At 40.8% G+C, this 22154-nt stretch overlaps 1 protein-coding gene across 8 annotated transcripts in view; it reads right to left on the bottom strand.

Annotated features, from left to right (window-relative positions):
• ARHGEF3 (Rho guanine nucleotide exchange factor 3) overlaps positions 1-22154 on the bottom strand; it is a 256294-nt gene that overhangs the window by 37445 nt on the left and 196695 nt on the right. For 3 of the 8 annotated variants that reach the window (XM_075938874.1, XM_075938877.1, XM_075938876.1), the window contains exon 5: positions 1652-1720. The exons of 3 other annotated variants lie outside the window; for them this stretch is intronic. In XM_075938874.1, the coding sequence (XP_075794989.1) occupies positions 1652-1720 (69 nt within the window). Of the gene's footprint in view, positions 1-1651; positions 1721-19731; positions 20091-22154 lie in introns of those variants that run through there. 2 more of the 8 variants (XM_075938879.1, XM_006130915.4) reach the window with 2 other exon arrangements.

Here is a 22154-nt window from a genome sequence, read left to right as displayed (position 1 = left end):
GATTCCCTTTTTATAAATGGGCACTATATTTGCCCTTTTCCAGTCTTCTGGAATCTCTCCTGTCTCCCATGATTTTCCAAAGATGATAGCTAGAGGCTCAGATACCTCCTCTATCAGCTCCTTGAGTATTCTAGGATGTATTTCGTCAGGCCCTGGTGACTTGCAGGCATCTAACTTTTCTAGGTGATTTTTAACTTGTTCTTTTTTTATTTTATCTTCTAAACCTATCCCCTTCCTATTAGCATTCACTATGTTAGGCATTCCTTCAGACTTCTCGGTGAAGATCGAAACGAAGAAGTCATTAAGGATCTCTGCCATTTCCATGTTTCCTGTTACTGTTTCTCCCTCCTCACTGACCAGTGGGCCTACCCTGTCCTTGGTCTTTCTCTTGCTTCTAATGTATTTATAAAAAGTCTTCATGTTTCCCTTTTTTCCCCATAGCTAGTTTGAGCTAATTTTGTGTCTTTGCCTTTCTAATCTTGCCCCTGCATTCCTGTGTTGTTTGCCTATATTCATCTTTTGTAATTTGTCCTACTTTCCATTTTTTATAGGACTCCTTTTTATTTTTAGATCATGCAAGATCTCATGGTTAAGCCAAGGCATTCTTTTGACATATTTTCTATGTTTCTGACGCAGCGAAATAGCTTGCTTTTGTGCCCTTAATAATGTCCCTTTGAAAAACTGCCAACTCTCCTCAGTTGTTTTACCCCTCAGTCTTGATTCCCATGGGCCCTTACCTATCAGCTCTCTGAGCTTACCAAAATCCGCCTTCTTGAAATCCATTGTCTCTATTTTGCTGTTCTCCCTTCTACCCTTCCTTAGAATTGTGAACTCTATGTTTTCATGATCTCTTTCACCCAAGCTGCCTTCCACTTTCAAATTCTCAACCAGTCTGATGGATGGGCACAAATATCTTGATCATCAGTTAAACTGCACCCATGGAGCATCTCAGAGAACTCTGGTTCTTTCCTACAAAATCACAGGTTAACACTACCTGAGATCCCCCTCTCCAGCTTGCGGTAGTAGTAGGTCTGTTATCCTATCTATGGTTCATCTAGTTCAGTATCCTGTCACTCACAGTGGCCAGCGTGAGATGCTTCAGTGGAAATGAACACAGCAGGACCATTTGCAGTGATCCAGCTGCTATCATCCAGTCCCAGCTTCTGACAATTGGAGGTTTAGGGACAGACACCTGGAGCATGAGATTGAATCCCTGACCATCTTTGCTAATGGTGATTGACGAATCTTTCCTCCATACACTGATCTAATTCTTTTTTGAACCTATACTTTTGGCTTTCATAGAATCCCATGTAAATAAGTTTAACTGTGCATTCTGTGAAGAAATATTTCCTCTTGTTTTAAATCTGCTGCTACCTATAGGTGTCAGTGTCCATGTACAATGAACTAGTAAGTTACAATAATTCAGAGTCAGCTGAACTTGAGTACTGTGTTATAAAGGATGGTGTGGGGAGCTATATGGGAGTGGTTGGAGAAGTAAAAGAGCTTTAGCAGAGGAAAACAAATCAGTGTCACACTCAAAGGAGGCAGCAGTTATAAAAGATCCTGAATACAAAACCATTACAGTGCTTCAGCTTGGCCTTGTGCTGCTGAAAAAATTCTCTTAGAGCTGCCTTTCACTTCTGCAACTTACAGAGCATCTGGCCCTAATGTGATCAGAAGCATCAATAGATCCACTTGCAACAAGGAAATGGAGGAGAGTCTGCAGAAAAGCCAAAACATCAAAGTGAATTAAAATGAGTAACATAAAATTTTAAAAACATAGACAAATAATGTAAAATTAATTGAATTACAAACTTCCAGATATACTTCCTCCAGTGAAGAGCTGCTTGTAAAGGTCACCTAAGAAAAGCCTTTTCTATTCTGAAACAAACTATATTGTGAAGCTGGAATGTGAGTTCACAAACATTATAAGGTGAACTACTAAAATGAGAATATAAAAACAAGCTGTTTCAAACTGGGAACAGCTGGAATCGAATCAGCAATTCTAAGCATGATGATACAGTATTCTTGTGTTTTAGTTTACAGCAATTGCTGCTCATACTGGGACTACAAGCTAGCTAAAATTTCTTCAAAAACAGCTAAAATTTCTTCAAAAACAGAACTGCTGATATTTCACAAAGCAGTATGAAGAGAAAAATACTTTTATCCCGATGAGAGAAAATTCATGTTTTCCTTGTGAGCAGAAGTCCTAAATTTACCACAATTATTCCAGTTTAATGGGAATCTCCTGTGTCGCCAATAGCTGTCCCCGGATTTTTATCCTAGTTTTATGAAGATCAGTCTGCTAACTATAGAAAAAGATTCTATATCTCCTCACAAATTTTGCTGGTCTCCTTCCTCTGATTCTCTACCCACTTACTGCCTTACCACTGTGTGTTGACCCAGAGGCAGGAGGTGCCAGAATAAGGCAGATTAAGGGGCCATGGCAAAGACTGCCGATTTTGGTTGGACATATTTCTGAAGGTTTCCTCAAACAACAATCTTTAATTAAAGATCAGTATTTAATTCCTGAAGACTCCAAGACAATCCTGGAAGGGTTGGCAATCCTAAACATGGCCCTCCCACTTTTCAGCAGGCGTCCCTCTTCTTCCTCAGAAGACTCCCATCCCCAGCCAGGCTGGAAGCTGGACCCTGCATCTGCCTGGAGAAAGGGGAGGAGTTGAAAGCAGCCCCAAGCCTTGCCCCTTCACAGAGCAGGAAGATCTGCAGCTCCCCCCAGCTGCCTACATGCAGTTCTTACATGGACTCTGGCTGGGGGGGGCTGCAGCCCAGCCATGGTACGAGCAGTGCATGCAGCTGTGGGGAGCTATGGGCCCTCCACCTGGTCCAGATGGGGGTGCAAAGGGCAAAGACAAGGCAAGGACTGCTTTCAACACTGCAATCTGTGCAGGTGGAGGATCTGCAGCTCCCAACCTGCTCCAGTTTCTGGTTTGACTGGTATCAGGTCCTCAGGTGGAAAGAGAGGGGCGGGAGGGTCTGTCTAGTCCCTTCTACTTTGGGGCAAGCTATGCCACCCTTGCCCAGAAACAGGGCCATCCCGAGGGAGGCACAGGGTCTGGGAAAACCCTCTCACAGTGAGGCTCATCTAGGGTTACCAGATGGTTTAACCAAAAATACTGAACATTCCCCCCAGAAAAAAACCCACTGGGGAAAAAATTCTGTTGGGGGGAAAAAATCGGGGGGGGGGGGGGGGGGGCGGGGAAGACACCAAAGTTGTTGACGGGGGGGAAAAAAAAAAGATGACAGTGAGAGTTAAGCACTAAATAAATAAATAAAAACAGCATGGCCCCTTTAAGAAATGCTTTTGAGGCTTTTTGGCCCCAACAGGCTGCTGGCGGCTGTCCGCCATCTTGTCTCCCTTCTCTAGGCCAGACAGTTTCTCTGCAGAACCCCGTAAACACCTGGGATTTGGGGGGTGGTGGAAGAATCACAAAATACCAGACATTTTAGGTGTCCCGTATTTTCTGAATATTTTTACCGGACAGGAGGCAAAAATGCTGGACTGTCCGGGTCAATACCAGACACATGGCAACTCTAGGCTCGTTCCTCCCCCACCCCACCCCCACCCCACCATTTCTCCAAACCCTGTGCCTTGTCTGTCTCTGCCCCATCCTTCTGTCCCCCATCCCCAAACAACGCGGCCTGGGAGATGATAAAGGCCTGGTGCGGTCGGCTGCCGCAGAGAAGTGAGGCACAGCAAGCCAGGACACAGAGCAGATTGCTGGGATGCTCCAGCTCCCATGTAGTAAGTGTGGAGGGAAGGTGGTCCCTTTAATCCTCTTGGTCCCTTCTGTCCATAAGGCAGTTGGGGCAGCTGTTGCAGGGCCCCAAAAAGTGAGGCCTGGGGCAGCTGTCACAGTATGTCCTGCGGATGGGGCAACTCTGTCCAGAGGCCTCTGTGAGGGGCCTCATATGTATTGCCTATCAGCCTGCCACTCTCTCACTAAATCAAGTATACTGCTCAGCAGTGGAGTATGAAGGGTCCTACACTGTATTATAGTACGCTTAATAGCACAGGGCAAAGGACAGCTCGTCTGGACCCAATACCAGCATACTGGAGTCTCAGAATATTATGGACAGAAAGCATAAGGACCTGCACAGTAAGCTAGAACACCTTGGTAGGGGCTAAAAATAATTGTGTGGGTGGAGAACAAGTTTCCCTCACGACGTGCGTCTCCAAAAATTAATTCTACCACTTTTCCTTTATAACGAGCCTCAGACTGGCTCACCCATCACCTCTGAGCCTAAACTCTACCAATCTCTCTCCCATAAGAAAGTTTTGCACTTTAGAGTTAGAGAGAGAGAGTCCGTCTGTCCATCCATATGGTCATCTAATTTCAATTAAAACAAAATTTAAATGAGGGGCAGATTAGTTTCATGGATGAAGTTTGAGGATTGAGTCAGTCCCGGCTTTGCCACTTATTAGCCTTGAGATCGTATGTGTGTCAACCTTGGTTTCTCCATCTGTAAGACAGGGATAGTAGGTAGCACTCCCTTACCTGACAAGAGGGTTGTGCAGATAAATCCTTATCTGACCAGTGCCTTGAGGATCAACTGTGCTACATTAAGTATTAAACAATTATTTTGATTTGCTTTTTGAAATACAACCACAGATTATTTTTGTTAACACTGTTAAGCGGTTACAAACAGCAGTGAAGAAAACCAAAAAAAGATTCCAGAGAACAGGAGAACTGTATTTGTAACAAGATGAAAGAAAATAAAAATCTGTTTACTTTTGAGATAAACTATTTATATTACAAAAAGCCAAAGTGGCACAATTGTTTTCTAGAACCACCTAGTAAACTTCACTGAGGCTCTTCTACATAGAGTAGCGCTCTTCGTGCATAATATAAGCAATTTCAATGGCGCGCAAATGGAAGTGTTTTTTATAAAGCCTTCATACAGTCAAAATATTCCTGTGCCACAGTTTAGAAGCATGCGTGGACGACCTGCAGCTTAATCCTCATTCTAGATGGCCACTGGCACTTAAAAAAATAATTGCTGAATACATATCTTCAAAAGAAAAGTAGTGGGAAAAGGTTAAGAAATGTGTACAAAAGAACCCTGTTGCAGAAAGTCTCTTGCATAATTTGAGCACAATATGTGCAAAAAGCCTGAGGCTTATTTCAGTACTTCAAGATTTTATCACAACCTCAAGACAGAATTTTCCTTTGTTCTCTCTAGAATGCTGTTAGTTATTTTCATTCAAGCATCTCTCATGTGTGAACTGTTGAGTCAAGAAAGTTAATGCAACATAGTGGGCAATAGTGCTAAGAAAAAACACACAGCCACTGTTCATTTTGAAATTAATATTTCATTTTTTTCCTTTTAACACACTTTAACAGCCAGATCCCCAAACCCATTGGTCACGTCCAGGAAGAACTCAAAGAACACCAGGTGGAGAGAGAGAAGGCCTACAAACAAGATATGGATTGCCAGAAACAGAAGGGGCTGGAATTAAAGATAGACCAGAAGGTTTGGCTATCAACCAAACATCTCCACACCAGTAGATCACCCCATAAACTAAAGGCACCAATTGCTCATACAGTTTAAAGTTTGCCACCTAGTTTAGCACTGACCCAAATTAAATTCCTCTTTCAAGTGTCACGCAAAATACATCTTTATTTTCCTCCTCTCCTTTCTGAAGCCCTTCATAGAAAACACATTACCAGGCCAAAAGCAACCACTCTGACACCTGTCAAAGTCCATGCAGAACACCAGTCCGGTCCATGTTGGATTCCATGATCAAGGAAGTAAATTATGTTAGAGTGATTGCACATATGCATTTCACTGTAGGCATGGACATGCTCTGAGCAGTGTTGCCAGAAATTTCTCTCAGGACAACAGTTCCAGCAAGTCCTCATTGATCTTCACTTTCCTATAATTGTGTATAGTTGAGTTAGTTGTAAATGGTAGTTTGTATATCTCCCTTACATGGCATAGTTTTGACAGTTACAGCACTGTGCCCTCTGGAACAGGCCTATGCCCCTGAGCAACCTGCAATCTAACTGCTTGAAGTATTTGGCAAAGGCTCATATTGGGGACAGCTGCCAGGTCTGCAAGGACTTCAAGCCCCGCATGAAAGTGGGCCAGGAGGCAGGGGTAGCAGGTTTGTTGAAATTGTAGCGGTCCTCAGAACACTCGGCGCTCGCACCCCTCCCACATCACTATCTGTTTTATGGTTCTGGGTAGGGCTCTGGGATGGAGTTTGGGAGTGGAGGGTGAAGGTATGGGAGGGATGGCATTTGGAGGCAGAGGGAGTGCAGACTCTGGGGGGGAGAGAAGGGGGGAGGTGCAGCACTTATTCAGGACATCCCCTCTAGCACCAGCTCCAAGTGGGGGAGCTTGTGGGGTCCCTGTGCACTGCAAGTGCTGCACCTAGAGCTTCCAGTGGCTGCAGGAGTGCTCGAGGCAGGGGCCGGACACAGAGACCAGGGCCTCAGGGATGTGTGGGCAGGCACACGAAGTGAGTGGGGAGAAAGTTGCTCTAGCCCTGTTGTGTCCAGCTTGCTAGCAACATGTGACTATTTGGCCAGTTGAGTGTAGCTAGTTCGCTTCACAACTGGTTAGACATGGTTCTATCCCAGCTGCACTGCCAGTGGTGATGGCAGCAGGGGTCCCTAGGTCTTTTTAAAAATCACCCAAGGCTGGGGGAGATCTGGCCCCCAGGACAGGAATATTCCTGGACCCTGGAAGGGATGGGCCCACATAACTTGCTACTCCTGCCAGGAGGTCAGGCTGAAGTTTTTATTTATGGAGGCAGCACTGAAGTTCCTCTAATCTGAAATGAATGAACTTGGGAACTGGGTACCTTGGTGTCAGTAAAGAGTGCTTCTCCTGCCATTCAAGAATCTTGGCACTGTTCACTATCCCCAATGCCAAGAAAAAGATCAGCTGCTGCTTCTGTCAAGAGTGGATGTTCCCCAGTACTGAAGATATGCATTAAGATCAGATCAGAGTAGGATGTAAGTCAGGCCCGCCTCTGCCTCTCAGCAGTCACAGTGTTGATGCAGGCTCTTACGAAAGCACCACTAAGTCCATTACAGAATAAGCTGTCTACCTCAGAGAACCAGCAGTTACTGTGTAGGGATTACATATCAATGTATTAAAAATGTGATTCCCCCAAATGGAAGTGACTCCCCATAATTTGTTCCCCATAACTTAAAGTGTTTAGATTTATTATTAATTCTTCTTATTATTATTAGTTAAGATTGTTAAATGTTTAGATTTATTATTCTTATTGCCCCTTTAGAATATAATATATTAGGTCATGTAACTTAGAACTATTAAGAATATAATCCTATGTAGCCAGAAACAGCCCCCCGCTCTGTGCCCCAGGGCATGCTCAAGCTTGTGCAAGGGGCTGCTTGAAATTGACATTGCAAAGATACATTGTAACAATGCATTGTCAAGCCACTAACTCTGCTATGGGAGCCAAGCCCTGTAATTGATTAAGGGCATTGTTACATAATTGATGCCTGTTCTCTTTAAAACATTGTGATTTTACTCAGCACTCAGAGAATGTTTTAAGCAATACCACCCAGAAACTTTTTGTGACTACAACTCTGATATATGTAAAGTTATTATTATACAAAAATATTGTATGGGAAACATTAATTAAGGAATGTATATAAGAGAGAGAGTGCTTGGATGATGAGTGAATGGTTCTGAGAGGTGCCAGCCTGAGAATACAGCAACAAAGGGCTGAAGAAGGCGTCAGGTGCCAGTGCAACCAAAAGGTGTCAAGTGAAGAAAACCAAGTACTGGAGGTCCACCTGATGAGATCACTGACGAGCACCTGGCAGCTACCCTGGAGACATCAGCATGATGCAGCAATTTCCATAGACTGGCATGGGAAGAAATTCCTATAAGAACTGGACTAAAAAACTATGGAATCGGAGTCCAAGGTTCTGCTGCCAGCCTACCAGGAGCTTCAGATGCACATCTGATCAGGACTTCACTCCCCACTACCATCACTTGTGTACAGAGTACCTGGCCAGTATTCTGTCACAAGCAACTTCCAGGCTGGTAACTATAACAAATACACAGAACCTGAATGAATGGATGAATGAATGTTTATATGTATAAGGGTTAAGTAGTTAAACAACGTTGTTTGCTTCCATCTTTTCTTTATTTTTTTTATTATTATCTTTACAATAAATGTGGCTTTTTGCCTTATCCCCCTCATCAGATCCTGCTTGCTTTTATTGGTATAACAACTGCAGTGTCATCCATGCCAGAGGCATTTGCTACTGCAAGAGAACTGATATTGCTATTGCTAGCAGTATCTCTAGCAGGGCAGGAGCTAGTGATGTTGCGGCCATCCTACAGGAAATCTGTTGCTCCCAGTTACTATTCAGTAAAAGATCCCATGGTATCATCTAAGGTGAAACTGACCACATGGGCCTCATTGCAGGCTCTCTTAGGGTATGTCTACACTACCCTCCTATTTTGAAATAGGAGGGTAATGTAGGCATACCGCAATTGCAAATGAAGCCCGGGATTTGAATTTCCCGGGCTTCATTTGCATAAGCAGGGCGCCGCCATTTTTAAATCCCCACTCTTTCGAACCCCGTGCCGCGCGGCTACACGCGGCACCAACTAGGTAGTTCGAACTAGGCTTCCTCGTGGAATGAGGAGTAACGGTAGTTCGAACTAGGAAGCCTAGTTCGTGCCGCATGTAACCGCACGGCACGGGGTTCGAACGAGCGGGGATTTAAAAATGGCGGCACCCCGCTTATGCAAATGAAGCCCGGGAAATTCAAATCCCAGGCTTCATTTGCAATTGCGGTATGCCTACATTACCCCGCTAGTTCGAACTAGCGGGGTAGTGTAGACATACCCTTACTTTGGTGCCAATCTCAGTCACTGGTGGGAACTGCACCTCCAAAGTCACTAGATAGATTCACTGTCTTCAGTACCCCTTCCGGTACTCTGGCATATCCAATAATCCGGCACCCACTGAGTCCCAAAGGTGCCTGATTATTGGAAATTTACAAAAATGTTGGTACAGTAAACACCAGCAGAGCCCCCAACAGGCTGAATGAGAGGACTGCAGACTGGTAGTGTGTGAGATTCACAACAAAACTGAACAACCTTCTATGCCCTTGGAAAATAGATATGTGAAAGTAGGCAGCCCTTAAATCCCGAGTGGCATAGCAGTCCCCACAATCCAGGAAGGGAATAATGAAATCCAGGAAGGCCATGCAGAACTTTATTTTCTTGATGTAGACATTGATACAGGTCTAAAATAGATCTGAGATCACCCTTGGTTTTGGGAATTAGGAAATGACAGGAGTAGAAGCCCTTCCCTCAAATTCTGTGGTACCTCTTCCACAGCTGCCACCTGAAGGAGAGATTGAGACTCCTGAGCCAGAAGCTGATTGTAAGATAGGTCCCTGAAGAGGAATGGGGAGGAGGTGGAGAAATAAACTGGAGGGTATATCTCACTTCCATTATGCTTAGCACCCAATAATCCATGGTCATATGAGACCATGCACTGATGAAGTGTAACAGGGGCCCACAAATAAATAGGAAACAGAATCTGATATCATGGGAACTGGTACAACCATCCTTACGCATCTTATCAAAAGCCCCATTGAGAAACCTTTACATTTCTGGATGGGCCAGACGATGCTGAGATAGAAGTGGGTGATGGCCTATGCTTAAAACCAAACCCTGCTCCTCCTCCTCTGAGGAACTTGGTTGGCTATTGGATCAGAGTACCAGGTAGACAACTGGGGTCTGTAGCGCTTCCTTGAAGTAGCTGGTGTACAGTGTCCCAAAGGCTTAGGGGTCATCCTGGAGTCCTTTAACCCATGAAGCAATGTGTCAATCTCCTTCAAATGGAAGACTTTGAAGGATTTGTTGGACCTCCTGGAGGAGACCAGGGGATTATACCCATGAACTCTTGCACATGGCCGCCACTGAAGTCATGACCTAGCTTGAACCTAGGCCTCTCTGTAGTGGCTCTGATCTCACTTCCTCTACATCCAGACCTGATCTCTCAGAACCATGGTTAGTTGCTCCATCCAAACTTCAGCTCCCTTTGCCTGAGAGTTCCATAGTTAGTTCCCATAGAGCAAACAGGTTTGCCAGGTTCTACAAGGTAGCAGGAAGTTATACACCAGGATTAATTACCTCTCAAAGTCAAAGCATTTCTCCATCTTGGCTTCCCAGAATGGAGTCTCGCCCACATACTCGCCACTATAGAAAATATTTGACTACTTATTACAAGGCTTACCTATCTCCTTAATAAAGGTTTACCTTACAGCAATATCAGCTTTCTACCCTCAGGTGGGTAACAAGTCATTTTTTTCCTTATGAGAGGTCTATCCATTTCCTCAAGAGTCTAGAAAGAGTATACCCTTAAGAACAAGAGCGCTCATTCTGTTCTGGGACCTGACCATGGTTTTATTAACACCTATCAGACCCCACATTCAAGCCATTGGCAACGTGCCCCTTGTTATACTGGTCCTGGAAAGTGGATCTCATAGGACACGTTTATACTTACTAGGAGATCAACCTCTGGGATGCCAATCTCCTGACATTCGATTTAATGCATCTAGGATAGACCCTTAAGTTGAATGCTGACGGCAGCGCCTGCCAGCATCTGCTATTCCTCCTTTTGTGAGGAGTAAGGGAAGCAGACAGGAGCATTTGCTCCCATCAGTCTCCCGCAGATTGGATGCTGCCAAGGCTCAGCTTAAAGTAAGCCGACTTCAGCTACACATTTTTGCTTAGAGCTGGCCTTCGTGGCCCTTACGAGCCTAAAGGGTCTCAGATCTGCACCCTCACATTGGAGCCTCCATGCAGTCTTCTTCAAGGACAAGGTGCAGTTTTGGGCTCATCCTTATTTTCTCTAGAAGGAGATTTCAGTTTCAAAGCTGTTTTCCCAACTAAAAAAAAAAAATCACATGCAAATAAGGAAGAGCAGTGTCTTCACTCTTGGACATTAGATGAGCCCTTGTTCTACACAGAAAGGACCAAACCATTCTGTCAATCCACTCAACTGATCAAAGTGGTAGCTGACAGGATGAAGAGTCTTTCTATTATTGCTCAGAGAATTTCATCCTAGATTGCATTATGTATTTGTACGTGTTAAAATCAGGCAGGTGTTCCAACACCAGCTATCGTGACTGCTCACACCAGCTACCATGTCTGTCCTGCAAACAACATCAATGGCATTCCTAGCCCAGACCCTTATTCAGGATGCAGTGCAGCAAACAGGTCATCAGTACATACTCTCTTCTCATTAGGACATCATCCAAAAGTCCAGGGACAATGCCAAATTCAGTTGAACTATTTTGCAGTCAGCATTTTCCATGAATTCAGATCTCACCACCTGTGGAACTACTTAGGAGCCATCACTGGAGAGGTGCATTCACTCAAAGAACAAAGCAGTCACTAACCTTCTACAACTGTTTTTGAGATGTATTGCATATGTCCATTCCATGACCCACCTTTCTATCCCTCTACATTGGGGTTAACGGGAAAGAAGGAATAGAGGGTGCAGTGTTGTCTGGGCGCTTTGTACCCGCACTATGAATGTGCGGCTGCCCCAATAGGTGTCAAAAGGAAAATATTACAGTAATTATGCTCAGGGCACACATACATCTATAGTGGAGAATGGACATGTGGAACATAACCTTGAGTAACTGTTCTTAAGTTAACCATTTTTGGGGTATGGTTCTGGAGAGCAAAAGTCCTGGGAATTGGCACACCATGTACATGCCCCTGATCTAACAGCAGCTTTCCACAAAAGCAACTAAAAAAAGCCTGGCCTGGAAGTAGTGCCACCATAGTGCCACCAATGGGGGAAAAATAAGGGATGATGTAAAGAAGCAGCAGGTCTAGAACCTACATCTGCAGATTCCCTAGGTGAGCACAACCTCAAGCCAGCTGCTACGGCTATTGAAATACACAACAGTCATGATCTTCAGGAATCCAAACACACAACCTGCCACCCATGGAGGACCTGACTGGCAGGACCTCTCCAACTCTAGATTAATCTGGACAGTACTTGAGTATAGGGAAGATACAGGAAGTTCATCTGGGCAACTAGGCAGAACCCTAGCTAGTTGCTGCAAAAAATCCTGCTCTCATCCTGCTTCTGAATTCCCTGGTTCCAGACTTTGGCTTCACCTTCCTGGCTTTGATACCTGGTTCAGCTTCTCATTATTGATTCCTGACCATGGCTTTACCTCTTGGCACTGACTTTCTGCCTGGACTTTTCTTCCACTTTGTCTAGCGACTAGGCTGGCCAGCTATGACCGAGCCCATATGGCAAGCCACCAGGTTCTTCCATGTAATAGGATGTACGAAGCCCATTAAAAACAGCTGGAATCCCCACAGGTTCTCCACATTCCAATCTATCCTCAAAGAAAAAAGTCACTAGTATTTTTATGTCACTGTAAATTATGTTCTTTTATCAAGGTTAAGCCAAATACATAGAGCAATTACTTCATGCAATTATGCCAATTACATTATTTCTTACAGATCTGTCCCGCTCCTAGGATATGGTCCCAATATCTGGTTAGTAATTCTAACAACTATATTTCTTAGTATTCCAAGATTCATAACCAGCCTCTGCTCAAAATGGGGAACAAGATAGCCTCCTGAATTCCCTTGCAATCCTATATTTCTGATTCAGTAGGATAACACATTGTTATACCAAATTAGGCATGCAGGGAAAACATACAATATTGTTTTTGTATGCTTTATAAATGGATGTCATGAAGACACTAGAGTAAAAATTGAGGAGGAAATAAAGATTTACGTAAATACTTTGAAGACAAGCTTTTGTAGTTATTAGGACATGCTAAGCCATACTCTGAATGTCCTCCTGTAGATGTGCTTGCAAAACTCGCTAAACTGCTGTATACACATGTCCTCAAAGAACATTGTTCATATTCAACAACTATATTATTCAGAAACTGCTGTTAATAAAAACCTCATCAGCTATCACCTGCCTTAATACTGTATTATTCTCTAATAGGCAGATTATGCTTCTTTGGACAAATAATGGTGTTTTACAAGAATAAGTGGTGTTGCTGTAATCAAGGGCTTGACATAGAGCACACTGTAACATCCGCCTCTGGGCCCAATCAGTCATAGGCATTATATTGAATTACCCCTCTATGTGAAGAGCATACAGATTTGTTTATTATTTAAGAACACAGATCCTAATTAGGTCAATACCATATTGACAAAATGCTGTGCAGACACTAGCATGGCTGTTTAGCACTTCAACTACATCCACTCAGCTAAAAGAGTTAGGGTTAGTTCTGACTTTCCTTTTAACTCCACGCCTCAATTACTGATTCAAAGTTAATTAATTAAAAGCTCTAGTTAATTATTTCCATGAAAGGAAAGTGTTGTCTTTGATTCCAAGCTATCCTGTGAATACAATGCTCACCACATTATTAAGGTTTTATATTATCATTTAAAAACAAAAACAAAACACTGCACCATGTTTATCCTTGTTGAGATCCAAAAACATTGTTCAGTCTTATCTTTTCCAGACCAGACTCTCATAATTCATTACTTGCCTGTTTATCAAGTAGATGGATTAATAAGGTTCAGTTTGTACTGAACTTATCTGCCAATGTACTACAGTGTATGGAAAATATCTAACTAGGAACATATATTCTTGTTCTTGACCCTTCTGTACTGTTTACCCATAAAATAAAGTGACTTTTAAAGATTCTGCTGTTGAATTACATCATGTGGCCAAGGTGACTAGGATTTAAATTTTGAAGAAAAAAAGTCCTCAATATGTTTATTTCTCAGACACCTCCTACTACAAGTTACAGTCACAAAGAGGCAAATGTTGATTGAGTGTCTGATGGAGCATTTTGTCAATTTCCAATTATATAACAAGACACTACAGTATTTTAATCTGTAGCAGATTCCTGTTTAGAGACAGGAAAACTTCAAAGAAAACCAAAACACTTGCTTTCTGCTGATTTTTCTTAAGAGTCCTTACAGTTTAAATCTCATTATATTCTGCCTACAATTACAATTCTTAAGTTTTTGGTTTTCACTCAAATCTGAAGTGCACCTGACTTGAAAAAAGCAGCAACATTACAATTAATCTGACAAGAAAGCTTTGTCACACCTCCTATACTCTTTACCTCCCATAATAGAAGAACTAGAGGACACCAAATGAAATTAATGGGTAGCAGGTTTAAAACTAATAAAAGGAAGTTCTTCTTCACACAGTGTGTTGTCAACCTGTGGAACTCCTTGCCAGAGGAGGCTGTGAAGGCTAGGACTATAATAGAGTTTAAAGAGAAGCTGGATAAATTCATGGAGGTTAGGTCCATAAAAGGCTATTAGCCAGGGGATAAAATGGTGTCCTTGGCCTCTGTTTGTCAGAGGCTGGAGAGGGATGGCAGGAGACAAATCGCTTGATCATTGTCTTCGGTCCACCCTCTCTGGGGCACCTGGTGCTGGCCACTGTCGGTAGACAGGATACTGGGCTAGATGGACCTTTGGTCTGACCCAGTACAGCCGTTCTTATGTACCTCGTACTCAAAAAGGTCAAATATAACTTAAATATTTTATTCTATCACTGGAAAATAGGAAGTGTACTAGTATCAACTAAATGTATTTTAAATTCTTATTACAACCCTGCATTTGTTTTCAGTACATGAAAAGCAAGTTAAGATGCAATTTACACATTAAGAGCCAGTGCCTTTTGAGAAGCACTTATCTGAAGTTACCTCCTATTGTTATACCCAAGAACATTGATCTTCCATGTTTGCCAATTAATATTTAATTCAGTAGCATTCATTAATGACAGGACACTAAAATGCAAGCCTACACAGGAGGTGGACTATCTCACCTAATACCATCTCACTTGGCAAGTATCAGAGACTGCATGCAGGACTGGCATCCCAGGTGTCAGAAAGAAGAGACTAACTGCATGAATATACAGCACATAAAAGCTAAATCCCATTCTACATGATGGTATAGAAAAATGGCAATGATGTTTTTATCCACAACAGAGATAGCATTTATATTTACAAGTAGTAAAGACATAAGAACAGCCATACTGGATCAGATCAACAGTCCATCTAGCCCAGTATCCTGCCTGACAGTGGCCAATGCCAGATGCCCCAGAGGGAGGGAACACAACAGGTAATCCTTACACGATCCCTCCCCGTCACTCATTTCCAGACAAACAGAGGCTAGAGACACCATTCCTACCCATTCTGGCTAACAGATTCATGGAGGTTAGGTCCATCAATGGCTATCTAGCTCTTTTTTTAAACCCTGTTAAAGTACTAGCCTTCACCATATCCTCTGGCAAGGAGTTCTATAAGTTGACTGTACCCTGAGTGAAGAAAAGTTTCCTTTTGTTTTAAACCTGCTGCCTATTAATTTCACTTGGTGACCCCTAGTTCTTATATTGTGGGAATAAGTAAATAACTCTCCATGATTTTATGGACCTCTATCATATCCCTCCTTAGTCCCCTCTTTTAAGCTGAAAATTCCAAGTCTTTTTAATCTCTCTTTATGGGACACATTCCAAACCCCTAATCATTTTTGTTGCCCTTTTCTGAACCTTTTCCAATGCCAATATATATATTTGAGATGAGGCGACTACATTTGCATGTAGTATTCAAGATGCGAGTGTACCATCGTTTTATATAAAAGCAAAAAGATATTTTATGTCGTATTCTCGATCCCTTTAAAAATTATTCCTAACATTCTATTTGCTTTTTTGACTGCCGCTGCATACTTTAGAACTTGTATAAACAGAAAACCAAACTGCTAGAAGAATGGAAGTATTTTCCTCTCTGGATACGGTCTCTTGTAGAAGAGTGAAGTCTTGGACACTGGGTCAGTAGGCATTTTGTTTTTGTTGTTGGGAGGCCCCACAATAGCATCAGAATTTCAGAAACTGTGATATTAATGGCTAAGCCCACTGTGAGCTCTGAAATGTATGGTCTCCATGCAGTCCCTTGTTGGTCTTACTCAAGAATGCACAACAAGACATCTATACTTCCAGTTACATTCTTCCTTAGCTCCCCTAATGATTGTTCCATAGTTGCGTTTACACTTATTGGGCAAAACTGTTCTCAGATCATTAGCCCTTATTCGGTTACCTAGTTTAAAGTTCTTGGTTTTACTTATAGCTGGAAAGAGAATGAAGTTATGACTGTTTTGTTATCCCTCTCCCCTTCCTTTTTGTCTAATTATCCCATGTTCCCTTTCATAACTGGAGAAACTATTGTATCGATGGGAGAAGGATAATGGCATAGAAGGGAAAAATACTTGGCATGCTCTCCTTTACCCAAAGGACCTCCAGTTTCACAGATAGCATGGGGAAAGGGTCCTAGAGATTGCTCTCCATTTATTTTCCCAAAGGGCAGGTAATAAGAAGAAAGAACACACCAACTATGAGTATAAAAGTTTCAATATGCAGCTCATTGTTATTTTGTTAGTCCATGCCAGAAAAAAGGAAGACTCCGTAACTTGTGCTGGAGCAGACCAAACACAGAAACAATGTTGAAGAGTAACATGCTAGTTATGCCAGATCAGACTAGTGGTGACGTTACTCCAGTATCATGTCTCAGAGTAAACAGTACTGATGAAGAGAAGGTGCAAGAAACCCTGCAATCAGAAGTTATGGTACAATTTGTTAGTAGGAAAAAAGTTCCCTCCTAATCCCCATTAAATAAAAGGAGATTTATGCTCTGAAAAAAAAAAAAAGTCAGTTGATAATCCTTCCCAAAACTCATTCTCAATCCTTGCTTTGTTGTTATTGATGATCCTATTATCCATATACATGGATTTAAAAAAAAAAATCCCGCTAGGCTTTTTGGCCTTAACAATATCTTCCAGGAGCGAGTTCCATAAACAAATTATATATTGTGTTGAAAATGTGTTTCCTTTTATTGGCTTTCAGTGAGCTGCTTTTCTGTTCCATTGACTGTTCTTTTGTTCTTCTATTATGAGAAAGTGTTGAGAGAAATGCCAGTCTTAACTTGTTGATACTACTTATTTTGTATACCTTTATCATGTCACTCCATATCCACCTTCTCTCTAAAATTAGCAGACCCACTCTTCGGTCTTTCTACATGCAAAGGTTCTTCTATGTCTCTAGCTGCTCTTGTTGCCAATCCATTTTTTTCCCTTTAGATAAATTAGCATTTTATTCTAATCACCCTACATGGGGGGTTGTTATTAGTATATATTGTTTCTTTATTATTCTTCTTCCTAATATTTTGTTTGATTTACATTAGATTTAATTACTAACAATTCCACATGGGAATTGACAAATTGTCATCACAATCCCCCAGTTCTTATTTTTCACCTACATCTTCTGTTTGCCAGTGCTCTACTATGTAATAGGGGATAAGTTTCTTAATGTTAAAAACAACAAAATAAAATATTGGCATCTTCCAGAATAAATGTAGTTAAGTGTCTATTTTCTGTGTATACTGAAACTCCAAGCTAAAAAGCTATGTATGCCAAAGAACAAGTTTCACTATTAGTTAAAACAAGAAGAAAATGCTGTTATGGTGAAACTATTTTCAACATTGAGGGCGAGGGGGAAAATGAGTTCACAATGGCATCTTTCAGACAGAATATAGGGTAAAAGTGTATATAAAATACTTTTCACACAGTAAATAGATATTTACTAGAGTGACAGGTAAAATAATATAATTCAAGTCTGTATGTAATAAGTGAACTAAAATGTCATTATGTATTTTACACACATACACAAAACCATATAGCAATTATTGGTATTTTAACTTGTTCACAAAAAAGTGTTAAACTATTATTCAGATAGGAGCAAATGTTTATGTGAACATGCAAATTCTGACTTTAAAGACTTCTGAATTAAAAAACCTATTCTAATGTCATAGATTGTAATTCAAAAGGCAAAGTTTATTGAAATGCTGGGTGACAAACAAGCTTCAAGTAAGCAGCTAAGATCAAGCAATAATTTTTCAACATTCAGTAATACACAGCTAGCTGCTTTGCTAATGCAGTAATACACAATAATGGTAGAAGGCGCCCAATAGCCTGGTTAGACTCTCAGTATGCTGAGACACACAGCTCAACCACACAGCTAGTGAACAAGAGAATTCTGTTCCTACTGAAAAATGTTAAAGGAATGGGTTGCACATTTCTGTGTGTGTAAATACTTTCCCCAAAGTGTATGTGTTTTTTTTAAAATCCACCCTTATGATTGGGGAGGGGTGCATGATTGGGGAGGGGTGCACAACTTGATTTTCTTAATACTCTCTCATCAGGATCAATAAAAGGGGTGTCAAACAAATGTTGATTTTTTTTCCCCCACAATGCTGAAACTCTGCAGTACAGTAGTCTAAACAAACCACATTTTGCAGACATGCAGTATAAAGAGTATAAATCCAGGACAATTGATTTGATTAAGCTTTTGCATTTCACAATCTTAATTGGTACCATCACTGAAAGATAAATCCCTATACTCTAGGCTTTTCTTTGAATATACAATAGTTGAGATTTTACTTTCTTTTACATTTGATAGATTTGCCTGTATGTTAAAGATTATACACCACTTACTAAAAAAGTTCTAACTTTATTTTAAATTAATATTTCATTTGACAGTTTAGTTCCCTTATATAGAACTGCACATTCCCATAATAAAGAAAATGTTTCAAATTATATTTAGTAAATGAGCTCTGAATTAATGCAAAATATTTTGCAATATGGTGACAATGGGGATTACAAGATTTAATGGCCCACAAATAATTAAAAGCAGCACTACATAAAACAAACAAGCGTTTCTTAATTTTATCATAGTAGCAAATATTAGTCTATCACTGTGTACATTTTCTAAAATGCCCCCAAATATCACAATTGTAATAACATCAAATACACACACACAAAAGTACTCTGACAAGTAAAAGTAAAGTTGGTTCTTATTGGCTCTTAATCTACACAGTTTAAACAGTGACATGGCTGGATTTGTCAGTTGAACTGCTCCAAACAGAGCATTGGAAGCAATCATTTGTGATATATTCGTACTAACCACTAGCAGTTTAGCAATCTGCATTTAAATTACTATGCAAACAAATGTAATGAAAACAAGTATTTTAAGTGCTAAAATCTCAAAGATAAATTTTTCCCACTCTTCCAATTCATCAGAAGCTAATCCTTAGGGTCACAGTTCTCACGGCCAAAAACCTAAACAAAGGAGACTAAACATTAATCTGGAATATCAAATATTGGAGTATTAAATGACCACTATCATTGTTAAATTCAAACATGTTGCAACACTTTGCAGACAATAAGTGATGTAATCAATTTTTTCTTAATTCCAGATTTTAAAAAAGTGTCCCTCATTTTAGAAGCATTCATTTGTCATTGATTAGATTAATTTTTGGCAGAGTTACAATTAATCCACTGCACTGGAACCTAACACCCATATATCAAAAAAGGAAATGTCTTAACTACTGGTTACAAAGAATAATCTTATTATAAAAACCCCCCAGCTAATAGCGATCGTTTGCCTCACTCCAAATTGAAATGCACATTCTACAGAGCAGTGAAGGATGCACAAGGGAAGATAAATTGTTAAGTATAGATATGTATATTCAAAGAGTAATGTAGTTTTCCCCAGACATATTCAGCCTGTTTGAATGATTAAAGCTACAGAGAGGAGAAAGAGAGAAGAGAGGAAAATGAGAAAACATTAGCAAACTGCACCTCCGTCTCTTTAGATGCGCTAGTCACCGTCTGTACTTCCAAAGAACAGTTTGCCCTCTTGACAGCGAAGTAAAAGGGGTAATCCTTAGCCACCATTGTGGCTACAGGAACAGCAGTTTCGGATGTCACAGCTGATTCTATCTGAATGCAAAATTCAAAAAAAGCCGAGTCTCCTCTCCCTGGCGTCCAGCAGTTCAATAAAGGAAACGCTCTGCTCTAGACTTCTGATAACCCAGCATAGCCTCCCCAACTCTTGCTCTCGAATAAAGCAGGAAAAAGACCAAGCTCTCACTATCTGTCTAAAGTAACGCAACACTACTGCTCATAACTAAAACCCGCCCACTAGCAGAGGATGGAGGAAGGGGGGTGGGGAGAAAAATCAGTGGAAAGGAGCAAATTACTTAAACTCACTCGTTAACAGCGGAAAACACTCAGAGAAAATTATGCTACTTACAGCAGAACATTACTCCTCTTCTCTCCTACACTTTTATTCACTGCGGTCTATGCGTCATCAACGTTAAATGACACAAATATTAATTTTAACTTGACATCCCTCAGCTTGTTCTTTACAGGATAACTTGCAATTTAATTAGTATCTCTTTGTTGTTCCTCCAGATAGTATAGTATTAAGCCTCAAATGCAGAGTTTTATGGCAAGTAATCATATTAATGATTTTAACGAGTTTATTGATGTCCCTAATAAAATCCCAATTTTATTAACTGCCTATAGAGTTTGTCAGCTGAATTTGTTTTGTGTGGATGTAAGGACACTAATTGGTTCTGGGAGAATGGGTGGGGTTAAAATGTATCACACCATAACTTAACAGCATGTGATATTTTTCACTTTTTATTAATCCACATTGCTGCTTTTTCCTGTTTGGCAGGGAGTAGGTTTGTTTTCTTTCTAATTACGTTCTGCCTCAATTGTTTACGCAGAGACCTCCCTCCTCCCCATTGTAGCAGACTGGGGAAGTGGAAAAGTACCTTTGCCTTGTTTGTTATACAGCATGATTCAGTTTACAGGCAGCCAAGTGATTCTTTTTGATCTTTACTACAGTACAAAGGTAGTGAAAATTGCCTGAAAAGGGAGAGGAAGTGTTAGGGGATCTGTCTGACAAAGGAGAAAAGGAAAAGGAAGCTGTGAATAGGAAGCTGAGGGAAGAAAACACCTAAGAGCTGTTTTAGACGAGGAGTAATGCAATCAGGAGATTGCAGAGAAACTGTTTTCAATAAAGGCTATAGGGTTACATGAGAATTTTGTAACTATTTTCTCCAAAGCTTTAGAACAGTATTTGTGTCTTCAGAATATAAACTCTTTGCAGCAGTTACTCTTATTTGTTCAGCCCCTATCACTCACTAAAGAGTTCTGTATAAAGCTACTGGACTTCATAAATAATTAAAAACAATGAGTATTAGAAAGATTGTGGTCATATTTTTAGCCTGAGAAATATAGCACTGTGCTAAGGGACCATATGCACATCCAGAAGCCAGAATTTGTAGTTATGTTAATTACTTGTCATTAATTCAGGGCATAACTATGGACTATAAAGACTACCATTATAGAGAGAGGGCCATTAGCTCATTTAACAAAGAAGCATTTGTAATTATGGAGGATAAAGTAAAAAGTTACCAGAAATATAAGGTTACACCCTAGTAGTAAACTTAATCTATAATGTGAATCAAACATGCAGACCACCATGCACAGATCATGCAGAAACTAGAGAGCTAATCAATTTCTTTCACAAGGTCTCTGTGGAAAAGAATAGGCAGTTTTTTTCTATGAAATAACACAAACATATCTGATGTTGTATAAACAATCTGATATCTAAATAAATTAAATATTTATAATTCTAGACAGTAAAAGACAAAGTTGTGAAATCCAGTGTGCTTTATGAATCATTATAAAATATGAAAATAGTTTATGCAGAGACATGCTATGTTACTCTCCAAACTACAGGTCAGTTTTCCTTCATGTTTGGGTATTATATACCTCCTTTAATACCAGTTGATACGGTGTTAGCACTTGGTCCCTTAGAAATCAAGTATATCATAACCCTAAAACATGTAGTTTTATGCCAGTCTAGGAAATAAAAGTCCAAAGAATACTGCAGCTGTTGTGCTACTGGTGTCATACCTTAAAAGCCTTGATTTTAAATAATGCCTGTGTGTTTGTATATGGGTTTGTGTGCTAACACTCAGCTTCACTTAAATCATTAAGACAAAGTGCCTTTCAGGAGTTGCCCTGAAAACTCAACATTCCAATCCTATAAAATGCTTTACAATGTAAGCCATGTTTCATAGAGGACAATAGTCTACTGGTTCAGGGATTAAAATAATGAACTCTGGTTTATATTTCCAGGAAGTGTGTCAGTACAAGGATTCTGCTTTTCCTCTACTGATCAGATTGGTGCCCTGTAGTTTAAA

The sequence above is a fragment of the Pelodiscus sinensis genome, chromosome 11 (genome assembly GCF_049634645.1).
Source record: "Pelodiscus sinensis isolate JC-2024 chromosome 11, ASM4963464v1, whole genome shotgun sequence".
Classification (NCBI taxonomy): domain Eukaryota; kingdom Metazoa; phylum Chordata; order Testudines; family Trionychidae; genus Pelodiscus; species Pelodiscus sinensis.
Note: the sequence above shows the minus strand (reverse complement) of the source record. Positions and strands in the feature narration are given on the sequence as shown.